Source organism: Oryx dammah, unplaced genomic scaffold (assembly GCF_014754425.2).
Source record: "Oryx dammah isolate SB20612 unplaced genomic scaffold, SCBI_Odam_1.1 HiC_scaffold_18, whole genome shotgun sequence".
Lineage (NCBI taxonomy): Eukaryota > Metazoa > Chordata > Mammalia > Artiodactyla > Bovidae > Oryx > Oryx dammah.
In genome coordinates, this window is record NW_024070202.1 from 114,311,725 (window position 1) to 114,331,929 (window position 20,205).

The following is a 20,205-nucleotide window of genomic DNA, read 5'->3' on the forward strand; positions in this document are numbered from 1 at the left end:
CCATGGGGTCACAAAGAGTCGAACAAGATTGAGCAACAAAACAGCAACAAACAGTTGATTTACAACACTGTGTTAGTTTCAGGTATACAGCAGTGTGATTCAGTTACACATACACGTATATCTATTCTTTCCCATTTTTCCTTAGTATGGTAGAATTCCAGAGAATATCGATTTATGGTTCAGTGACACTTCTATCGTATGAGTTCATGTGTATATTTTGTACATTAAACTTGGTGGCCTCCCTTCACTATTTTCTCCTTCAACTAGTTTCTAATTGCTTTTGGGTTTTGGAGAACCTCAAAACAGAAGTCTCTCAAAATGACATTTAATAGGACGGTGTTCAAACAGCTTCATTCTCCTTCCAGTTCCTTTAATCCGTCCATTTTCCCTCATTAGAAGTTATCTTCTTCTCTTACACATTGGATATTTCTTCTTTTTATGAGTAATTAGCTTATTTGGTTGCTCTGGGTCTCTGTTGGTTACATGCAGGCTTTCTCTACTCGCATTGCTCAGGCGTCTCATTGCGGTGGTTTCTCTTGTTGCAAAGCACAGGCTTTAGGCACACGGGCTCCGGTGGTTGCAACATGTGAGCTCAGTAGTTGTGTCTAGTAGGCTGAGTTGCTCCTTGGCATGTGGGATCTTCCAGGACCAAAGATTGAACCCGTGTCCCCTGCATTGTCAGGCAGATTCTTATCCACTGTACCACCAAGGAAATCCTGATACTTCTTTCCTTAATCGAGTATTTCATTTTTGAAGGGATTATTCATTCAATCAGCAAACCTTTATTGTGCGACCAAGATCTTGGTGAGGGTGTTAGGTCCTCTGTCCTGGGAGAATGCTCCTGTGTTAGTAAACTACCAAATCCAGCTTTACACACCTGTTCCCTTTACCTGGCATCCTCAGGACTCCACCCAGACACAGGCCCTGACTCCACTGATGTGATGCCTGGGCCCTGCAGATCTCAGGAACAGACTCTCCTCCCTGGGGGTGGGTCTTGCACTTTCCCAGCCAAGCTATGATGTGACTTGGCCCTCGTTACTGATCCGGTGGCCAGGAATGGACTTGAGACCAAGATTTAAAGTGGCTGCAGCATTCCACAGTCCCATCAGTGGGGCCCACACTGCTCCTTGCCCACTTTTTTTCCACCATGGGATGTTGCGTGTTTTCATTAATACATTTCTAACGGTCTGATTGGGGCTTCCCTGGTAGCTCAGCTGGTACAGAATCCACCTGCAATGCAGGAGACCTTGGTTTGATTCCTGGGTTGAGAAGATCTCCTGGAGATGGGATAGGCTACCCACTCCAGTGTTCTTCAGCTTCCCTGGTGGCTCAGATGGTAAAGAATCTGCCGGCAATTCGGGAGACCTGGGTTCAATCCCTGGGTCAGGAATATCGCCTGGAGAAGGGCATGCCAACCCACTCCAGTATCCTTGCCTGGAGAATCCCCATGGACAGAGGAGCCTGGTGGGTGACGGTCCACGGGGTCGCACAGACTAAGCAACTAAGCAACAGCAAGCAACAGTCTGACTAATGTCAGATCTGCTTTTTAAAAACAAAGACCTATGCTATCACTCCTACATGGGCTGAGCATATGTAGGGATGAAAAACCCTTCTTTCACATTTTTTCCTTTAGTTTTATCTCAGGAGTTTGGGTCAATGACTTTAAATGATATTGTATGTTTTATAAGCATGTTACACATTTTGACTTTAAAAAATCTTATGAGGGGACTTCCCTGGGGATCTGTACTCCTAATGCAGGGGGCCTGGGTTTGATCCCTGGTCAGGCAACAAGATCCCACACGCTGTTACTAACAGCCCACATTCGACATGAAGATCCTGCATGGCACAACTACAGCCCAGCAGAAATCTTATGAATAGGGAGTTTTAAGAGGTTTTTTCCTAAGGGTACACTTTATCTTATCAAAGTATGAGATAAGCACTGATGTCAAAATGATCCTGTTTTAAAAACACTGTAAATTGAATTTAAGCCAAGTAGATGGTCTCAAACGATGAAAATATCTAATACAACTTCTCGTAAATCCTTCTGGTTTAGGAAATATTAAAATGGACCTTCAAAAATGCTAGGTTTACAATGAGAAATGTTATAATTCAGTGTTTACTCTGTGCCTCCTTGACATTCGGCATCTGGATAGCCGTCTTTAGTATTTATCTTCACTACAATCATGTGAAGAAGCAAGAGAAGATCCAGGAGAAAGGAAATCCATTAATTTGGTCCCTTGGAAAAAAACTGCAAAGCAAAGCTGACTCAGTGCATATACCGAGAGCTTACAACGTGAGGGTGCAAAGGGCTAGTGAAGATGAACCTGCAGAACCAAAGTCATTGTTAAGATTAGGTAAGTATTTTGATTTCCCCTGTTAGCCATGGTAAGGGGAAAATATACCATAAATTGAATACTGGGAAGAGGAAGAGACTGCCCTTTTTAGAGCAGTGCAATTTTAAATTATGAAGTATTTCATATATGTTCATATATATATATAACCACAGAGAGAAAATAACACAAACAGGCTTGTATGTATTTGCCTCATAAATGTGAGAATTTTAAAGTAATTTGCTATATTTGCTTCAGATAGCTTTCTGTGTTTCTAAGAAATAAATTTTAATAGGTACCATAAAAACATCACCCCATTCTTCCTCCTTCCTGGATATCTTCCTCATTTTCTTTAAGCAAAGTATAGCATGTATTTGAAGTGTATTTGTAGCTGTTCTAGAATGAATTGCCGTGCCACTGTGAATATTCACATATAAGTCTTTATATAAAAATATTCTGTTTCTCTTAGGTAAATACCTCGGTATAGGATAGATGGTTCATATGGAAGCTGTATGCTTAACTTTTTCTAAATCCAGCTTATACATCTGGAAGTTCTCAGTTCCCATACTGTTAAAGCCTAGCTTGAAGGATTTTGAGCATTATCTTGCTAGCATGAGAAGTAAGAGCAATTGTACAGTAGTTTGAACATTCTTTGGCATTGCCCTTTTTTGGGATTGGAATGAAAACTGACCTTTTCCAGTCCTGTGAACACAGCTGAGTTTTCCAAATTTGCTGACAAATTGAGTGCAGCACTTTCACAACATCATCTTTTAGGATTTGAAATAGCTCAACTGGAATTCCATCACCTCCACTAGCTTTGTTCGTAGTAATGCTTCTTAAGGCCCACTTGACTTCACACTTCAGGTTGTCTGGCTCTGGGTGAGTGACCACAGAATAGTGGTTGTCCAATCTTTAAGACTGATTTTGTATAGTTTTTCTGTGTATTCTTGCCACCTCTTCTTAATCTCTTCTGCTTTAGTTAGGTCCTTAGCATTTCTGTCCTTTATTGTGTCCATCTTTGCATGAAATGTTACCTCCAATTTTCTAGAAGAGATCTCTAGTCTTTCCCATTCTATTGTTCTCTATTTCTTTGCATTGTTCAGTTAAGAAGACTTTCTTATCTCTCCTTGCTATTCTCTGGAACTCTGCATTCGGTGGGGTGTATCTTTCCCTGTCTCCCTTGCCTTTCACTTCTCTTCTTTTCTCAGCTAAATTTGTAAAGCCTCCTCAGACAACCGTTTTGCCTTCTTGCATTTCTTTGGGATGGTTTTGGTCAATATCTCCTGTACAATGTTACAAACCTCAGTCCACAGTTCTTCAGGCACTCTACCATATCTAATCCCTGGAATCGATTTGTCACTTCCACTATAATTACAAGGGATTTGATTTAGATCATACCTGAATGGCCTAGTGGTTTTCCCTACTTTCTTCAACTTAAGCCTGAACTTTGCAATAAGGAGCTCATGGTCTGTGCCACAGTCAGCTCCAGGTCTTGTCGTGATCTGAACCCCTGTCATTCATTGGATCATAGAGAAAGCAAGGGAATTCAAGAGAAACTTATACTTCATTGACTACACTAAAGACTGACTGTATGGATCACAAGAAACTGTGGAAAATTCTTATGCAATTCAGTGTATGCAAGTCAAGAAGCAACAGTTAGGACTGGACACGGAACAATGGACTGGTTCAAAATTGTGAAAGGAGTGTGTCAAGGCTGTATATTGTCACCGTACTTATTTAACTTATATGCAAAGTACATCATGAGAAATGCTGGTCTGGATGACTTATAGCTGGAATCAAGATTGCCAGGAGAAATATCAACAACCTCAGATATGCAGATGATACCACTCCAATGGCAGAAAGTAAAGAGGAACTAAAGGGCCTCTTGATGAGGGTGAAAGAGGAGAGTGAAAAAGCCGGCTTAAAACTCAACAGTCAAAAACCTAAGATCGTGGCATCTGGTCCCATCACTTCATGGCAAAGAGAAGGGGAAAAGTAGAAGCAGCGACAGATTTTGTTTTCTTGAACTCCAAAATCAGTGTGGACAGTTGACTACAGCCACGAAATTAAAAGACACTTGCTCCTTGGAAGAAAAACTATGACAAACCTGGACAGTGTATTAAAAAGCAGAGATATCGCTTTGCCAACAAAGGTCCATATAGTCAAAGCTATGCTTTCTCCAGTAGTCACGTACAGATGTCAGAGTTGGACCATAAAGAAGGCTGGGGGACAGAGAACTGATACTTTCAAACCGTGGTGCTGGAGAAGACTCTTGAGAGTCCCTTGGACTGCAAGGAGATCCAACCAGTCAATCGTAAAAGAAATCAGTCCTGAATAGTCATTGGAAGGACTGATGCTGAAGGTAGAGCTCCAATACTTTGGCCAGCCGATGTAAAGGACTGACTCATTGGAAAAGACCCTGATGCTGGGAAAGATTGAAGGCAGGAAGAGAAGGGGACGACAGAGGATGAGATAGTTGGATGGCATCATTGACTCAATGGACATGAGTTTGAGCAAGCTCCGGGAGATAATGAAGGACAGGGAAGCCTGGCTGCTGCAGTCTGTGGGGTTGCAAAGAGTCGTACATGACTTAGCAACTGAACCACAACAAAATGCTCAACTTTAAAGAAAATGACAAACTGTGTTCCAAAGTAAGGGTGCCAGTTTCTATTCCCTTCAGCAGTGGAGGAGAATCCATCTTCTCCAGATTGGTCAACACCGTACATGGTCAGATATTTAGAGTTGAGCCATTATGATGGGTGAGAAATGGTAGGTATCAGTGTAGCCTTAATTTGCATTTTCCTACGACTAAGGATTTTTGAGCACCTTTTCATGTGGTTAATGGCCACACATCATCTTTTATAAGGGGCTTCTCCAAGTCTTCTATCCATCTTTTCATTTATTTCTGGCTGTGCGGGGTCTTTGTGGCTGCGGGGGCTTTTGTCTGGTTGAGGTGGGGCGGGGGGGGGCGGTTACTCTCTAGTTGTGGTGTGTGAGCTTCTTTATTTCAGAGCTCGGGCTCTAGGAGCTAGGACTTGAGTAGTCTGGCACTTGGGCTTAGCTGCTCCGAGCCTTGTGGTATCTTCCCTGATCAGGGGTCAAACCTGTGTCTAATGCATTGGCAGGCGGACTCTTTACCACTGAACCACCAGGGAAGCTCCTGTCCACTTTTAAATTGGGATGTTTGTCTTCTGATTTCTAAGACTTTAAAGATTGGGGTTTCTAAGACTTAAAATATATATGCTAGTTTCAAATCCTTTGATACGTGAGTTGCAAATATTTTGCACAAGTCTGTGCCTTCTCTTTTCATTCTTTTTAAAATTGAGATGTAATTGGTATATAATATTGAGCTTGTTTTAAGTGTACAACAATGATTTTATATATGTATACATTACAAGCATTTCCCCAGGGGGTTAGCAGTAGCAAATCCGCCTGCAATGCAAGAGAGGTGGGTTCTATTCCTGAGTTGGGAAGATCCCCTGGAGGAGGGCATGAAACCTACTCCGGTATTCTTACCTGGAGAATCCCATGGACAGAGGAGCCTGGTGGGCTACATACAGTCCATAGGGTCACAAAGATTAGACAGGACTGAAGGGACTGAGCAGGCACATATGCACGCATATATTGCAAAACAATTCAGTTCAGTTCAGTCCCTCAGTCGTGTCCGACTCTTTGTGACCCCATGAATCGCAGCACACCAGGCCTCCCTGTCCATCACCAACTCCCGGAGTCCACCCAAACCCATGTGCATCGAGTCGATGATGCCATCCATCTCATCCTCTGTCCTCCCCTTCTCCTCCTGCCCTCAATCTTTCCCAGCATCAGGGTCTTTTCAAATGAGTCAGCTCTTCACATCAGGTGGCCAAAGTATTGGAGTTTCAGCTTCAGCATCAGTCCTTCCAATGAACACCCAGGACTGATCTCCTTCAGAATGGACTGGTTGGATCTCCTTGCAGTCCAAGGGACTCTCAAGAGTCTTCTCCAACACCACAGTTCAAAAGCATCAGTTCTTCGGTGCTCACCTTTCTTTATAGTCCAACTCTCACATCCATTCATGACTACTGGAAAAACCATAGCCTTGACTAGATGGACTTTTGTTGGCAAAGTAATGTCTCTGCTTTTTAATATGCTGTCTAGGTTGGTCATAACTTAGTTACCACAATAAATTTCATTAACATCCATCATCACACATAGTTAAATTTTTTTCATGTGATGATAACTTTTAAGATCTACTCTCTCAGCAACTTTCAAGTGTACAATACAGTATATAATAGAGTCTGTTAACTGTAGTCACCATGCTGTACATTTTTATTCTCTTTTGAAGGGTTTTATTCAAGAAGCATTATAAAATAAAAGGTGCCTTTTATAAAATAAGCCAGGTGGCACAGTGGGAAAGAATTCGTCTGCCAAAACAGGAGACACAAAAGATGCGGGTTCAATCCGTGGGTCAAGAAGATCCCCTGGAATAGGAAAGGCAATGTACTCCAGGCTTCGTGCCTCAAAAAGTACCAGGACAGAGGAGCCTGGTGGGCCACAGTCCATGGGGTTCCAGAGAGTTGGACATGACTGAACATAGCACATATTCCAGAAGCAACATTTACTACTCCCTAGTGAGGAGGAGAGCCTGATTTCAATTCTTGTAGGTTTCTTTGAGGTTTGTTTTATGATCCAGGATATGGTCTATTTGGTGAATGCTCCATGGATACTTGAAAAAAAAATTGTATTCTGATATTGTTAGATGAAGTGCTTCATATATATATATAATCTCAATTAGATCTGGTTGGCTGATTGTGTTGTTCAGTTCTTCTGTATCCTTGCTGCATTTTTGGCTGGTAGTTCTGACAGTTGTTAAGAGTGGGTGTTGAAGACCCGGATCATAACTGTGGGTTTGTCTGTTTCTACTTTCAACTCTACTGGGCTTTGTTTCATGTATTTTTGCGGCTGGTTTTTGGCATGCTTCTATTTAGGATCATCATGTATTAGTCCCTGGAGAAGGAAATGGCAACCCACTCCAGTATTCTTGCCTGGAAATTCCACGGACGGAAGAGCCCGGCGGGCTGCAGTCCACGGGGTCAGAGAGAGCTGGATACTGTTGAGCAACTGAGCACGCGTGTGTATTACTGGGAGCCACAGGGGGCGCTGTGGTTCTCCCGTTGGTGCTGGTTGGACTAGAGCGGCTGTTGCCGAAAGTTTCCTGTGGGTCTGTTTGTCCCCTTTCCTGGCCCCGGGGCTAGGTGGAACAGGCTTAACTGGGAGCTTGTTTTGCCTGCCCCTATTAGTGGTTCCACTTGCAGGTTTTGACAGCACCCTGTCTGAGAAGGGGATGACGGAGGATGAGATGGTGGGCTGGCATCACCGACCCAATGGACATGAGTTTGAGTAAACTCCGGGAGATGGTGATGGACAGGGAGGTCTCGCGTGCAGCTGTCCATGGGTCGCAAAGAGTCGGAGACGACTGAGCGACTGAACTGAACTGCACTGACCTGAAGTCTGGAATTTACGGGAGGCAAAAAAGAAATCAGGAGCCCACTGTGTCCCTCCTGTGCTGAGACCCCTAGCCAATCTGGCCCCTTACCTCCATGTTTCAGGGAACCTCCATGCTTATCTGCTGTGTCATGCCAAGGATTTTTTTAGGTGTAAGAAACAGGACCTAAAAGAAATGGGGTTACTGCTTTTTGATGGGAACCCGCTTTATAAGCAACATAGAATTTATATCGGTTTTGGAAAACATTCCTCAGGCAATGGAAAAGACAGTTCATTCTCCCATAAAGAGAGCACAATATAAATCTACTAAGGACACTTAACTAATTGCATCATTCAAGTTTCTGACTTTTTCTCTGATTCGCAGTTGTTCTTAAAAAATTCTGTTTCTGTTTATTTGTGGCAGTATATATTGATATATTAAAATTTTTTTCTTTAAGTATTTTATTGCAGCATTATTTGATGTCTACAAGCTCATGACTATTAAATCTTTATTGTAACTTATTGTAAGTATAAAATAACTTTCTGGGTTGTCCTTCCAGTGAATTCTATACTTTAAAAAATATTTTGACTCCTGTATTCTTTGACCATTCTTCCACTTTTAACCATTTTAGTTCATCTTATTTCTTTTATGGTTTCATTTTGGTTTTTATTGCCATCTAAGAGTTTTTATCTTTTTTTTTTTTTTTTGGAGTTTTTATCTTTTAATGGGAAATTCCCCTGGAGAAGGAAATGGCAACCCACTCCAGTACTCTTGCCTAGAAAATTCCGTGGATGGAGAAGCCTGGTGGGCTACAGTCCATGGGGTCGCAAAGAGTCAGACGACTGAGGACTTCACTTTCTTTCACTTTATGCCAACTTTATTTATTGTTATGACTAATGGGCTTCCCTGGTGACTCAGTTGGTAAAGAGTCTGCCTGCAATGGGCAAGACCCAGGTTCAATCCCTGTATTGGGAAGATCCCTGGAGAAGGCAGTGGCATCCCACTCCAGTATTCTTGCCTGGAGAATTCCGTGGACAGAGCAGCCTGTTGGACTGCAGTCTGTGGGGTCACAAAGAGTCAGACTGGACCGAGTGACTAACACTGCTGCACCCTGACTTGTCGGCTGTCCTCGGTCATCTTGTTGTGTTCTCTCAAACAGTTTTGGAAGAGGGACTAGCTCTCACCTTCCCTAAACCCCTCAGTCAATATAGCTTCGCAGGACAGTTGTGAATCATATGACCAAGGAGGCCGAGCAAATACTTCTCTGGAGAGACTGAATGACTGAGGGTAACTCATTGTTCAGGTTTTGCTAAGGGCTCTGCTTTGATGTGTGTGAATCCTTTGATTTTAACCTTGTCATCTGGGCATAGTTTAGGTTCCACAAAAACTAGTCTGACATGTTATAAAAGGAGTGAATTCAGGATATCTTTGTTATTGTCCTTTATCAACATGACGGTGGTAAACCTATACTTATGTGGCTTAACACCTTTTCTTTCAGGTGAGAATTTTAACTATTCAATCCCAGAACTTATTCATGGATATTCAACATATGGATTTAATCCCATTATCAGTAAAAACTTGGGCCACTACAGAAGCGTGCCAGATACGAGGAATGCCATGTATGTTCCCTGTGATATTTTCTTTTTTACATATTACATATTCATTTCAGATAGACAACATAATGATTTGATATTTGTATTTATTGCAAAATGATCATCACAGTAAGTCTAAGTAACACTGATCATCATACACAGGGGCTTCCCCACTGGCTCAGTGGTAAAGAATCCACCTGCAATGCAGAGACACTGGTTTGATCCCTGGGTCAGGAAGATCCCCTGGAGAAAGGCACGACAACCCACTCCAGTACTTGTGCCTGGAAAATTCCATGGACAGAGGAGCTTGGTGGGCTACAGTCCATAGAGTCGAAAAGAGTCAGACCAGACTGAAGGGACTGAACCCAGCACAGGAGTACCATATATAATACAATTTTTTTTTCCCTTGTGATGAGAACTTTTAAGATCCTCTTTTCTAGTAACTTTCAAATATGCCATACAGTGTTTTCAGCTACAGTTGCCTTCTTGTACCTTACATCCCCATGACATTTATTTTACAACTGGAAGTTTGTAGCTTTCTTGTCTCCTTCACCTACCCCTGGCAACCACCAATCTGTTCTTTGTATCTAGGAACTTGTTTTCTGGGGGGAGAGGTAATGTTTTCTTGTTCCTTTGTTTTAGATTCTACGTGTATGTGAGATCTTGTGGTATTTGTCTTTCTCCGACTTGTTTCACTTAGCAAAATGCCCTCAAGAGCCATTCATGTTCTTGCAAATGGCAAGATTTCCTCCTTTTTAATGGATGACTTTTATAGATAGATATAGATCGTATTTTCTTTATCCCTTCACCACTCATAAACACTTAGGTTGATTCCGTGTCTTGGCTCTTGAACAAGGTGGGTGCATATATCTTTTTGAGTTAGTGCTTTTGTTTTCTTCAGATAAATACCCAAAGGAGAAATTTCTGGCTCAGTTCTATTTTTAATTTTTTGAGGAACTTCCAGTACTTCCAGTACTGGTTTTCCCACCAATGGCACACAAGGATTCCCTTTTCTCCATGTCCCCCCAACACTTGTTACTTCTTGGATGTTTGATAAGAGCCTTTCAGACAGGTGTGAAGTGGTATGTCATTGTGGTTTTGATTTACATTTTCCTGATGATTTGTGATGTTGAGCATCTTTTCATGTGCCTGTTTCCCATCTATATGTCTTCTTTGGGGAAAAAAAAAATGTCTCTTCTGATCCTCTGCCCATTTTTAAATCCGATTGGTTTGTTTTTTCACTATTAAGCTGTGTGACTTCTTTACATATGTTAGATATTAACACCTTATCAGATATATGATTTCAAGTATTTTCTCCTGTTCAGTAGGTTGCCTTTTTGTTTTCTTGAAGGTTTCCTTTGCAGTGCAGAAGCTTTTTGGTTTTATATAGTCCCACTTGTTTGTTTTTGCTTTTGTTACCTTTGCTTTTGGTGTCAGATCCAGAAAAATTCAAGACTGATGTCAAAGAGCTTACTGCCTATCTTTTGTTCTAGGAGATTAACAGTTTTAGGTCTCATATTCATTTAATTCATTTCTAATTAACTTGAGAATATGGTATAAGATAGAGATCCAATTTCCTTCTTTGCATGTGGCTGTTCAGTTTTTCCAATTATTGAAGAGACTTTTTTCCACATTTTATATTCTTGGCTCATTTGTTTGAGCTCATTGTAATGTAAATTAATCGACCATATCTGTGGGTTTATTTCTGGACTTTCTACTCTGTTCCACTGATCTATGTGTTTGTTTTTCATGCCAGTACCATACTGTTTTGATTACTGTAGCAATCTATGAAGTTTCCAATTCCTCCACCTTTTTGCCAACTCTTGGTGTGAACAGTCTTTTTGATTTTGGCCATTCGAATGAGTGTGTAGTGGGATCTCACTGAGGTTCAATTTCCATTTTCCTGATATCTAATGATATTGTGCATCTATTTATGTGTTTACTTGCTATCTGTGTATCTTCTTTATATTTTGCCCGTTTTAAATTTAAACTTCAAATATTTTGCCTGTTTTGAAATCGGATTTTTTTTATTATTATTATTGAGTTTTGCGAAATTTGTATATATTTAGGTGTAAGACCTTTATCATATATATAATTGCAAATATTTTCTCCTAGTCCATGGTTTGTTTTTTCATTCTCGCAATAGTTAGTGCTTTTTGAAAAACAAGAGTTTTCCGTTTTAATGGAGTTCAATATTTTTTATAATTTGTTTCTGCTTTCAGCCCAGGATCACAAAAATTTATTCATTGGATTTTCTCTGAAGATGATCATGACGTCTGCACTTTTCCTTCTTCCTTTCCAATCTGGATGCTTTTCTTTGTCTTAACTTATCACACTGGCTAAAATCTCTAGTACAGTGTTGAATAGAAGGGGTGATATTGGACAACCTTGCTGTGTTCTTGATCTTAACACTCCATTTTTCACCAGTAAGTATGATGTTATCTTTAGGCTTCTCATAGATGTTCTTTTTCAGGTGGCAGAAATTCTCTTCTATTCCTAGTTTGTTGAGAGTTTTTCATCAGATGGATATTGGATTTTGTCACATCCTTTTCTGTGCATTGAGATGTGTGTATCTTTAGCTTGTAAAGATGGTAAATTATGTTGATTTTCTAATGTTAAGCAGAGGTTACATTTATGGGATATCCCCTACTTGGTCATGATGCCTTATCCTTTTTATATATTATTGCACTTGATTTTGCTGAAATTCCAAAATTTTGTTTGGGATTTTATATCAGTGTTTGTAAGAGTGCTATTGAACATCCTTGTCTGTTTTTATCATCAGAGTGTTGTTGGCCTTGTAGAATGAGTTGGGAATTATTTTTTTTAGGATTTAATTTTTTAATGTTTGTGATTGGCTTCTGCTAAATACCTTTGATTACACTAAAGACATTTCTTTCTGTTCCTTCACTTGAAATTTTCTCCTTTATTTATTAACATTCATTTTCCTTTCCTTTCTTTAAAAACGGTTCTTCTCATGGGTGTGTCAGAATAATGCCAGAGGATTTTGGAGGAGCAACAGAATTGTTCTGTTGGTAGCAAAGTCCACTTCTGGCATGTTCAATGACTGGCTAAAGCTATGGCAATTGAGAGTGGGTTTATTTTGACTTAGGATTTTATTCTAATCAGAAATGACTGTTAAATTCTATCAAATAATCTCTTAGCATAATCACTATGGATTTCCCCCATTAAATTATTGATAACTTATGTTGAGCCATCCTTACATTCCTGAAATAAACTAACCTTAGTTATACTGTTTTTCTAAAATGTTGTTTTATTTGATCTGCTAATATTTTGTCTAATTGTTTTGACCTGTGTAAATTAGATTAGTTCGTATCAGTGTTCCTCAGAAGTCTACAATTTCTCTGTGAAAATTTTAAAATTTTGTGTCCTTGGAGATGTGAGCAGTCATATAATACCTAGCAGCACTGGCTAGTCAGGGCTTCCCCGGTGGTGCTCGTGGTAAAGAACCCGCCTGCCAATGCAGGAGGTGAAGAGATGAGGGCTCAGTCCCTGGGTCGAGAAGAGCCCCTGGAGGAAGGCATGGCAACCCCCTCCAGGATTCTCGCCTGGAGAATCCCGTAAACAGAGGAGCCTGGGAAGCTACAGTCCATGTGGCAGCAAAGAGCTGGACATGGATGAAGTGACTTAGCACCCAAGCGCTGACTTGTCTAATTTAAAGAAACTTTCCTGTAACAGGAAGCACATGGGTTGTATGTGGTAATTTCATTGCAGCAAAACACAACCCGAAAGTAAAATTAGTTTAATTGTAATTTAACTGAACTTTAGCTGTGCTGCTGCTGCTAAGTCACTTCAGTCGTGTCCGACTCTGTGTGACCCCATAGATGGCAGCCCACCAGGCTCCCCCATCCCTGGGATTCTCCAGGCAAGAACACTGGAGTGGGGTGCCATTTCCTTCTCCAACGCATGAAAGTGAAAAGTGAAAGTGAAGTCGCTCAGTCGTGTCCAACTGTTCGCGACCCCATGGACTGCAGCCTACCAGGCTGTCCATGGGATTTTCCAGGCAAGAGGACTGGAGTGGGGTGCCATTGCCTTCTCCAATTTTAGCTGTATTTTACTAATATTTTACAATTTTATTTATGGTTATGTAAGAGCTTATAAGAGGCTCCCCAGGTGGTGCCAGTGGTAAAGAATTCACCTGCAATGGAGGAGACACAGAGATACAAGTTCAATCCCTGGGTAAGAAAGATCTCCTGGAGAAGGAAATGGCAACCTACTCCAGTATTCTTGCCTGGAGAATTCCGTGGACGAAGGAGCCCGGAGGGCTACAGTCCACAGGTAACAGAGTCTGACATGACTGAGCACGCACCACCACCACCACCTCCAAGAGCTTATGAACACAAGGTTGACTTTCATTTGCATACGCATATTTGGGAAACATTAAAGCAACTGAAATCAGCCCTGGAGGGTTGACAGTTTTTTTCTTCTGAGCCTATGCAAGACTCAAGTTTAAGAAACTCTGCTTTGTTTTTCTTCTTTGAGTTACTGTCATCAGATTTTTATATCAAATTTATACTGCTGCTGCTGCTGCTGCTGCTGCTAAGTCACTTCAGTCATGTCCGACTCTGTGCAACCCCATAGACGGCAGCCCACCAGGCTCCCCCGTCCCTGGGATTCTCCAGGGAAGAACACTGGAATGGGTTGCCATTTCCTTCTCCAATGCATGGAAGTGAAAGTGAAAGTGAAGTCGCTCAGTCGTGTCCGACTCTGCAGCCTATTAGGCTCCTCTGTCCATGGGATTTTCCAGGCAAGAGTATTGGAGTGGGGTGCCATCGCCTTCTCCTAGTTCCATAAAATGAAGTTGTATGTTTTCTCTATATCTCTATGCTCTAAAATCATTGAAATATCATCATTATGTATTTCTTATTTTGAAATGGAACTTGTCTGGTAGTTATGAATCACTGCTCCATTTTCTGCTGTCAGACATGGAAAAAGTTTAGTTTTTTTCTAAGATTATTGATTGTTCTGCTCAGGCTTTCTATTTCTAGGGTCTATTCAGAGCTATCTATTTTAATAAAAATCTTCTTCGTTTACTTTCAAATCTATTGGCTTAAAGTTCACATATCCTGTTTTCGTAATTCTCTTTCACCTTTTCTGGTACCTTGCCTTCGTTCTCATTCTTATTTTTGTACATTTTTCTTCTCGATTTCAAAAGCTTGGTAGAAATTGATATATATTAGTCATCTTTCAGAAAACTAACTTTTGTTTTATCAATTTTACTTTTTTTTTGTCTCCTAACTCATTAGTTTCCAGTTGCCTTTATGGGGTTGTGTCTTCTTTCTTTCGATGTATTTTTGTGGTCTTTTTGCCCTTCTATAAGGTTAAAATAGTTTATTTCATTCTCTTCCTTATATGATAATAATACGTTTATAAGTATTCATTTTATTCTGATTAGGATTTAGCTATACACAGTACAGTTTTTTTTTTAACAGTTCTTTATTTAAAAATTCATACTTGGCTGTGCTGGGTCTTTGTTGCCACGTGTGCTTTCCCTAGTTGTGGCGAACAGGGGCTACTCTCTAGTCGTGGAGGATGAGCTTCTCACTGTGCTGGCTTCTCTTGCTTCAGAGCACGGGCTCTAGGCGCTCAGCCTCCAGTGGTTGCAGCTTGCTGGCTCTAGAGCACAGGCCCAGTAGTTGAGGCACATGGGCTTTGTTACTCCCCAGCATGCGGGATCGTCCCAGACCAAGGATCAGAACCATGTCTCCTGCAACAGCCGGCAGATTCTTCACCATTGAGTCACCAGGGAAGCCGCCCTATACATTCGGTTTTAACAAGCTGTGTTTTCAGGTTTACTAATCTCTAAATTGTTACTGTTCAGTTACTGTTCAGTCACTAAGTTGTGTTCAACTCTTTGCAACCCCGTGGGCTGCAGCACACCAGCCCCTATGCCCCAGAGTTTGCTCAAATTCATGTCCATTGAGTCAGTGACGCTATCTAATCATCTCATCCTTTGCTGCCTCCTTCTCCTTTTGCCTTCAGTCTTTCTCAGCATCTTTTCCAATGAGTCAGCTCTTCACATCAAGTGGCCAAAGTATTGGAGCCTCAGCTTCAGCATCAGTCCTTCTAATAATATTCAGGGTTGATTTCCTTTAGGATTGACTGGTTTGATCTCCTTGCAGTCCAAGGGACTGTCAAGAATCTTCTCCAGGATCAGTTTAAAAAGCATCAGTTCTTCAGTGCTCAGCCTTCTTTATGGTTCAGCTTTCCCATCTGTACATGATTACTGGAAGAGCCATAGCTTTGACTAGATGGACCTTTGTCGGCAAAGTGATATGTCTGCTTTTTTAATATGCTGTCTAGGTTTGTCATAGCACTCCTTCCTAAATAATTTGCAGTTTATTTCTCTTTGATCCAAGACTTATTTAGAAAAGTGGGTTTTATTTAAGATTGGAATCAGTCGTGTCCAACTCTGTGCGACCCCATAATGGCAGCCCACCAGGCTCCCCTGTCCCTGGGATTCTCCAGGCAAGAACACTGGAGTGGGTTGCCATTTCCTTCTCCAATGCATGAAAGTGAAAAGTGAGAGTGAAGTCGCTCAGTCATGTCTGACTCTTTGCGACCCCATGGACTGCAGCCTACCAGGCTCCTCCGCCCATGGGATTTTCCAGGCACAAGTACTGGAATGGGTTGCCAGTGCCTTCTCCAATTTAACAGTTTAGACAAGTAAATAACTGTTTACAGAATAGTTTATCAGTCACTTATCAAGATGTTTTTTCTAACATGCTTAGAGGACTGTCATTTCGTGTATTTGCCCGCTAGACCCTTCCGACTCAGAGTGTGGTCTGAGGACCAGTAGCACCGTGAGCCCCTAGAAGCATGTCAGCCCCGCTCAACGCCAGGCCTGACTCCAGACATACTTAATCAGAATATGCATCTGGAAAGAAGCTCAGGAGTGTTTCTGCACATTAAAGTGCAACATTCTTCAGCTGGGTTGGTAGAGCTGCTATAATAAACCTCCATAAACTGGCATGCTCCAATGACAGCCATTTGCTGTCTCACGGGTCTCTGGAGGCTGGGAAGTCAGAAACCTTGGTCGTCAAGGTGGGTTCTTTTCTGGGCTGCGGGGAGGATGGTGCAGGCCCCTCTCCTTGGCTTAGGGACGGCCCTTTTCTTCCTGTGTCTCTTCACATCGCCCTGTATCCTCAGGTCCCCTTTTTGTAAGGACACCAGCCTTACTGGATGGGCCGCCCGGATGACCTCTCGCTCATTACAGCAACCCCATTTCCAGATTGGGTTGTATTCTGGGGTCCTGGTGGTTAGAATGCGGAGTAGGGGGACACAAGTCAACCCATAACAGTCCTGCTTTATCTAGACCGTTGGGAATCGCGTTAGCGAAGCACAAGATCAGCTAAACATGGACAACCAAGTACTTGTCCAAATTACCTTCACCCTGAAAAGAAACGTATTTAGGCCCGAAAGGTTTTCTATACAGAAAGACCACAGCAACATTCAGCAATTAATTTGGGAGAAACCCATACACGTTAGGTTTCTCTTAGCGGTTTACACTCACGTGATGTGAATTCAGACTGCTTCAGTATCATTGTCTCGTTCCTCTGAAGGGGCTCCATTTGTAGTTTTCTCAAAATGATAAACTTGGACTAGATAGAATATTAGAGATGTGATCCAGTAGCCTGAGTTCACCGTCTCTCTCATTCTTGGGGTGATACCCTTGCCCCCCGATTCTCATCTCTCATCTACTTACTCTTTGATGAAACAGTGAGTTTAGGCTTCCCAGGTGGCAGTAGTGATAAAGAATCTGCCTGGCCAATGCAGGAGACACAAGAGGATCTGGGTTTGACCCCTGGGCCAGGAAGATCCCCTGGAGTAGGAAAGGACATCCACTCCAGAATTCTTCCTGAAAAACCCCCTGGACAGAAGAGCCTGGAGGGCTAGAGTCCCTGGGGTTGCAAACAGTCAGACACGACTGAGCACACACGTGCACAAGGCAGTGAGTGATCTTGCTGGAAGGTCGGCCTTTTGATCTACCTGTTTCTGGGAAGCCAGTGCAGGGGGCCCGACCTCCAGCCCTGGGCAACTAGACCCTGCACGTCACAACTAAGAGTGTGCATGCCCGAGCGCTGCAGCTGCACAACCCACGTGCTGCAAGGAAGACTAAGACCCAGTAAAGCCAGATAAATGAACATTAAGAAAGAGAAGACGAGCGGAAATGGAGCACGTCTGAGTGACTTTCAAACCTCTAGTGAGAATTGCTCTTGAATGCTCCAGGAGCCTGCCTGTCACTAGGTCCTGTGGGACATTTGGGTCCCTTTTTCAATGTACCTCTTTCTTAAGCTTAAGCTAGTTCCAACTGCCATTTACAAGCAAAATATTTCAAAACACAACCCAATAAGGAAGCAATCCAAACAATGCTTAATAGCTAAAAATTAATATTACTAAAATTCAGTGTCCATATTTCCCTTAAGTGCACAAAAAAATAATAAAACATTTTTTGCCAGATCCTTGGAAGAACTCTAATTACACCATATCCATTATTACATTTCTTTGTTGCAACAGACTATACAAGTGTAGGAATAGCACATGGATTTTCTTTGAAGATAGGACAATAAAGTTAATTTGAACCTTTTAATGTGTATAAGCTTATTAATTCATTTTATAATAGAAATAAAAATATAGGTATAATTTATGTTTATACTATATTCAAAGTAGAACTAATTTTATCAATACAGAGTCTCAGGAAAAAGCAATTATGATGGGCATTAAGAAGGGGGGAATGATTTAGACAATATTAGAACAACATAAGACGTTTAAAGAAATTTTTGTATCTTAATTTTTGTGTTTTAAAAGTACTGTCACCTTATCATCATAATCATCAATTAAAGGAATAAAGAGGAAAATGTAAAAAAATTTTTTCAATGAGTCCTCAAAATATCTAATGCTTTTAGATGAATAATTTTCTTCCTCTTTCTGCAGGTGTCGGAAAAAAATGTACCCAGCCAAACTACCTACTGCCAGCATCATCATTTGTTTCCACAATGAAGAATTTAGTGCCTTGTTTCGAACACTGTCCAGCATCATGACCCTCACTTCACAGTATATCCTTGAAGAAATTATTTTGGTAGACGACATGAGTGATTTTGGTAAGAGAAAATGCTAACCATTTTTCTAATCATCTTTGAAGTAGGGCTATCTCTGCGGCACTTGAGTTATTTTATACAAAAGACATTTTTGGTGGGTGTCAAGGCAGGCACTTTGGAGCACTGATGGTGATGTGAGAGTCTGGTCCCTGACCTTCTGGTTGGGCTAATGGGGTGGCTAGCACTTCAGATAAACGTAGGGGCAAGCCAGTATTTAGAGGTCATGGATGATGTTGAAGAAGTGATATCTAGGATGGATCAACAACAAGCTTTTACTGTATAGCACGAGGAACTATATTCACTGTCTGGTGATAAACCATAATGGAAAAAAATATGAAAAAGAATATGCATAACTGAATCACTACAGTAGAAATTTCTGTGCCGTAGAAATTAACACAACATTGTAAATCAACTCTACTTCAAGAAAATAGCATTTTTTTCAAAAGTGACATCTGAACTGAGATGAGTTGGGATTACATAGATGAAGGGGAAGGAAAAAGTATTTTAGGCAGAGAAAATGGCCCAGAGGCAACAGAAAATATAGTGAGTTTGGAATAGTTTTTTATTTTATGTAGGTTGTGTGTGTGTGTGTGTGTGTGCACACGTGCTCAATCAAGTCCTTCTCTTTGCTGTGCCATGGACTGTTGCCTGCCAGGCTCCTCTGTCCATGGAATTTTCCAGGCAAGAATACTGGAGTGGGTTGCCATTTCCTTCTCCAGGAGATCTTCCCCACCCAGGAATCAAACCTGTATCTCTTAGGTCTCCTGCCTTGGCAGGCGGATTCTTTACCACTGTATCACTGGGAAAGGACTTACGTAAATTATGTATGAGTATAGTTTTAGGAGGGAGGGGGTGCGCATGAAACCAGAAATGTAAAAAGTAGCCCCTCATGAAGGCATTGTTTGAATTTTATTTGGAGAAAATGGGGAATGATTCCAAGACTTAATGTAGGGTAATGACACAATACAGGTGCTTTACATGAAAGAATTCTAATCACACCAACTACCAAGGGTTTATTCCTTCATGTTCACTGATTTTAAAGACCTAGAACGCTAGAACAAAATCTTCTGAGCTCCGTTTAGCATTTGAACTCAGTTGTCTATTTTACGACTTAATTCCAAACCTGAGGCAAGCCGGGAGGACCCAGATGAAGGATAAGCTTTCTGGGGTCTGCAGGTTGCCTGTGGGGTCCATTTCTCATGGAAGCAATGCATGCATATTACTACCTAAAGGTTTACCTAATCTACTGTGAATCTGACCCACCATGGGCTGGGACAGAAAAAAGAGGAGGGGCAACGGAAGGAAGAATAGACAAGGGAAGAAAAGAAGAGGAGGTTCACCTTTTGAGAAGCAACTGAGATGCATCAACTCAAAAGTGAAATGGGGACTTCCTTTGTGGTTCAGCGGTTAAGAATTCACCTGCCAGTGCAGGGGACACAGGTTCGATCCCTGATCTGGGCAGATCCCACATGCTGCAGGGCAAGCAAGCCTGTGCGCCACAACTACTGAGCCTGGACGCCTAGAGGCCACGTTCTGCAACAAGAGAAGCCACCGCAGTGAGAAGCCCATGCACTGCAAGCAAAGAGTAGACTCCTGCTCCCCACAAGAGAGAAAGCCCGTGCACAGCCAGAAAGACCAGCACAGCCAAAAAAAAAAAGTGGAATGGGACTCGAGCTAGTGTCAGCTCCATTTAGGAATTTCAC

General features: G+C 41.7%; 1 protein-coding gene across 1 annotated transcript in view; it reads left to right on the top strand.

The window, feature by feature from the left end:
• The first annotated feature begins 2,092 nt into the window (after window positions 1-2,092).
• GALNTL5 (polypeptide N-acetylgalactosaminyltransferase like 5) overlaps window positions 2,093-20,205 on the top strand; it is a 54,029-nt gene continuing 35,916 nt past the window's right edge. Inside the window, exons 1-3 of the mRNA XM_040260955.1 lie at window positions 2,093-2,354; window positions 9,293-9,413; window positions 18,339-18,505. Coding sequence (XP_040116889.1) covers window positions 2,093-2,354; window positions 9,293-9,413; window positions 18,339-18,505 — 550 coding nt within the window. The remainder of the gene's footprint in view (window positions 2,355-9,292; window positions 9,414-18,338; window positions 18,506-20,205) is intronic.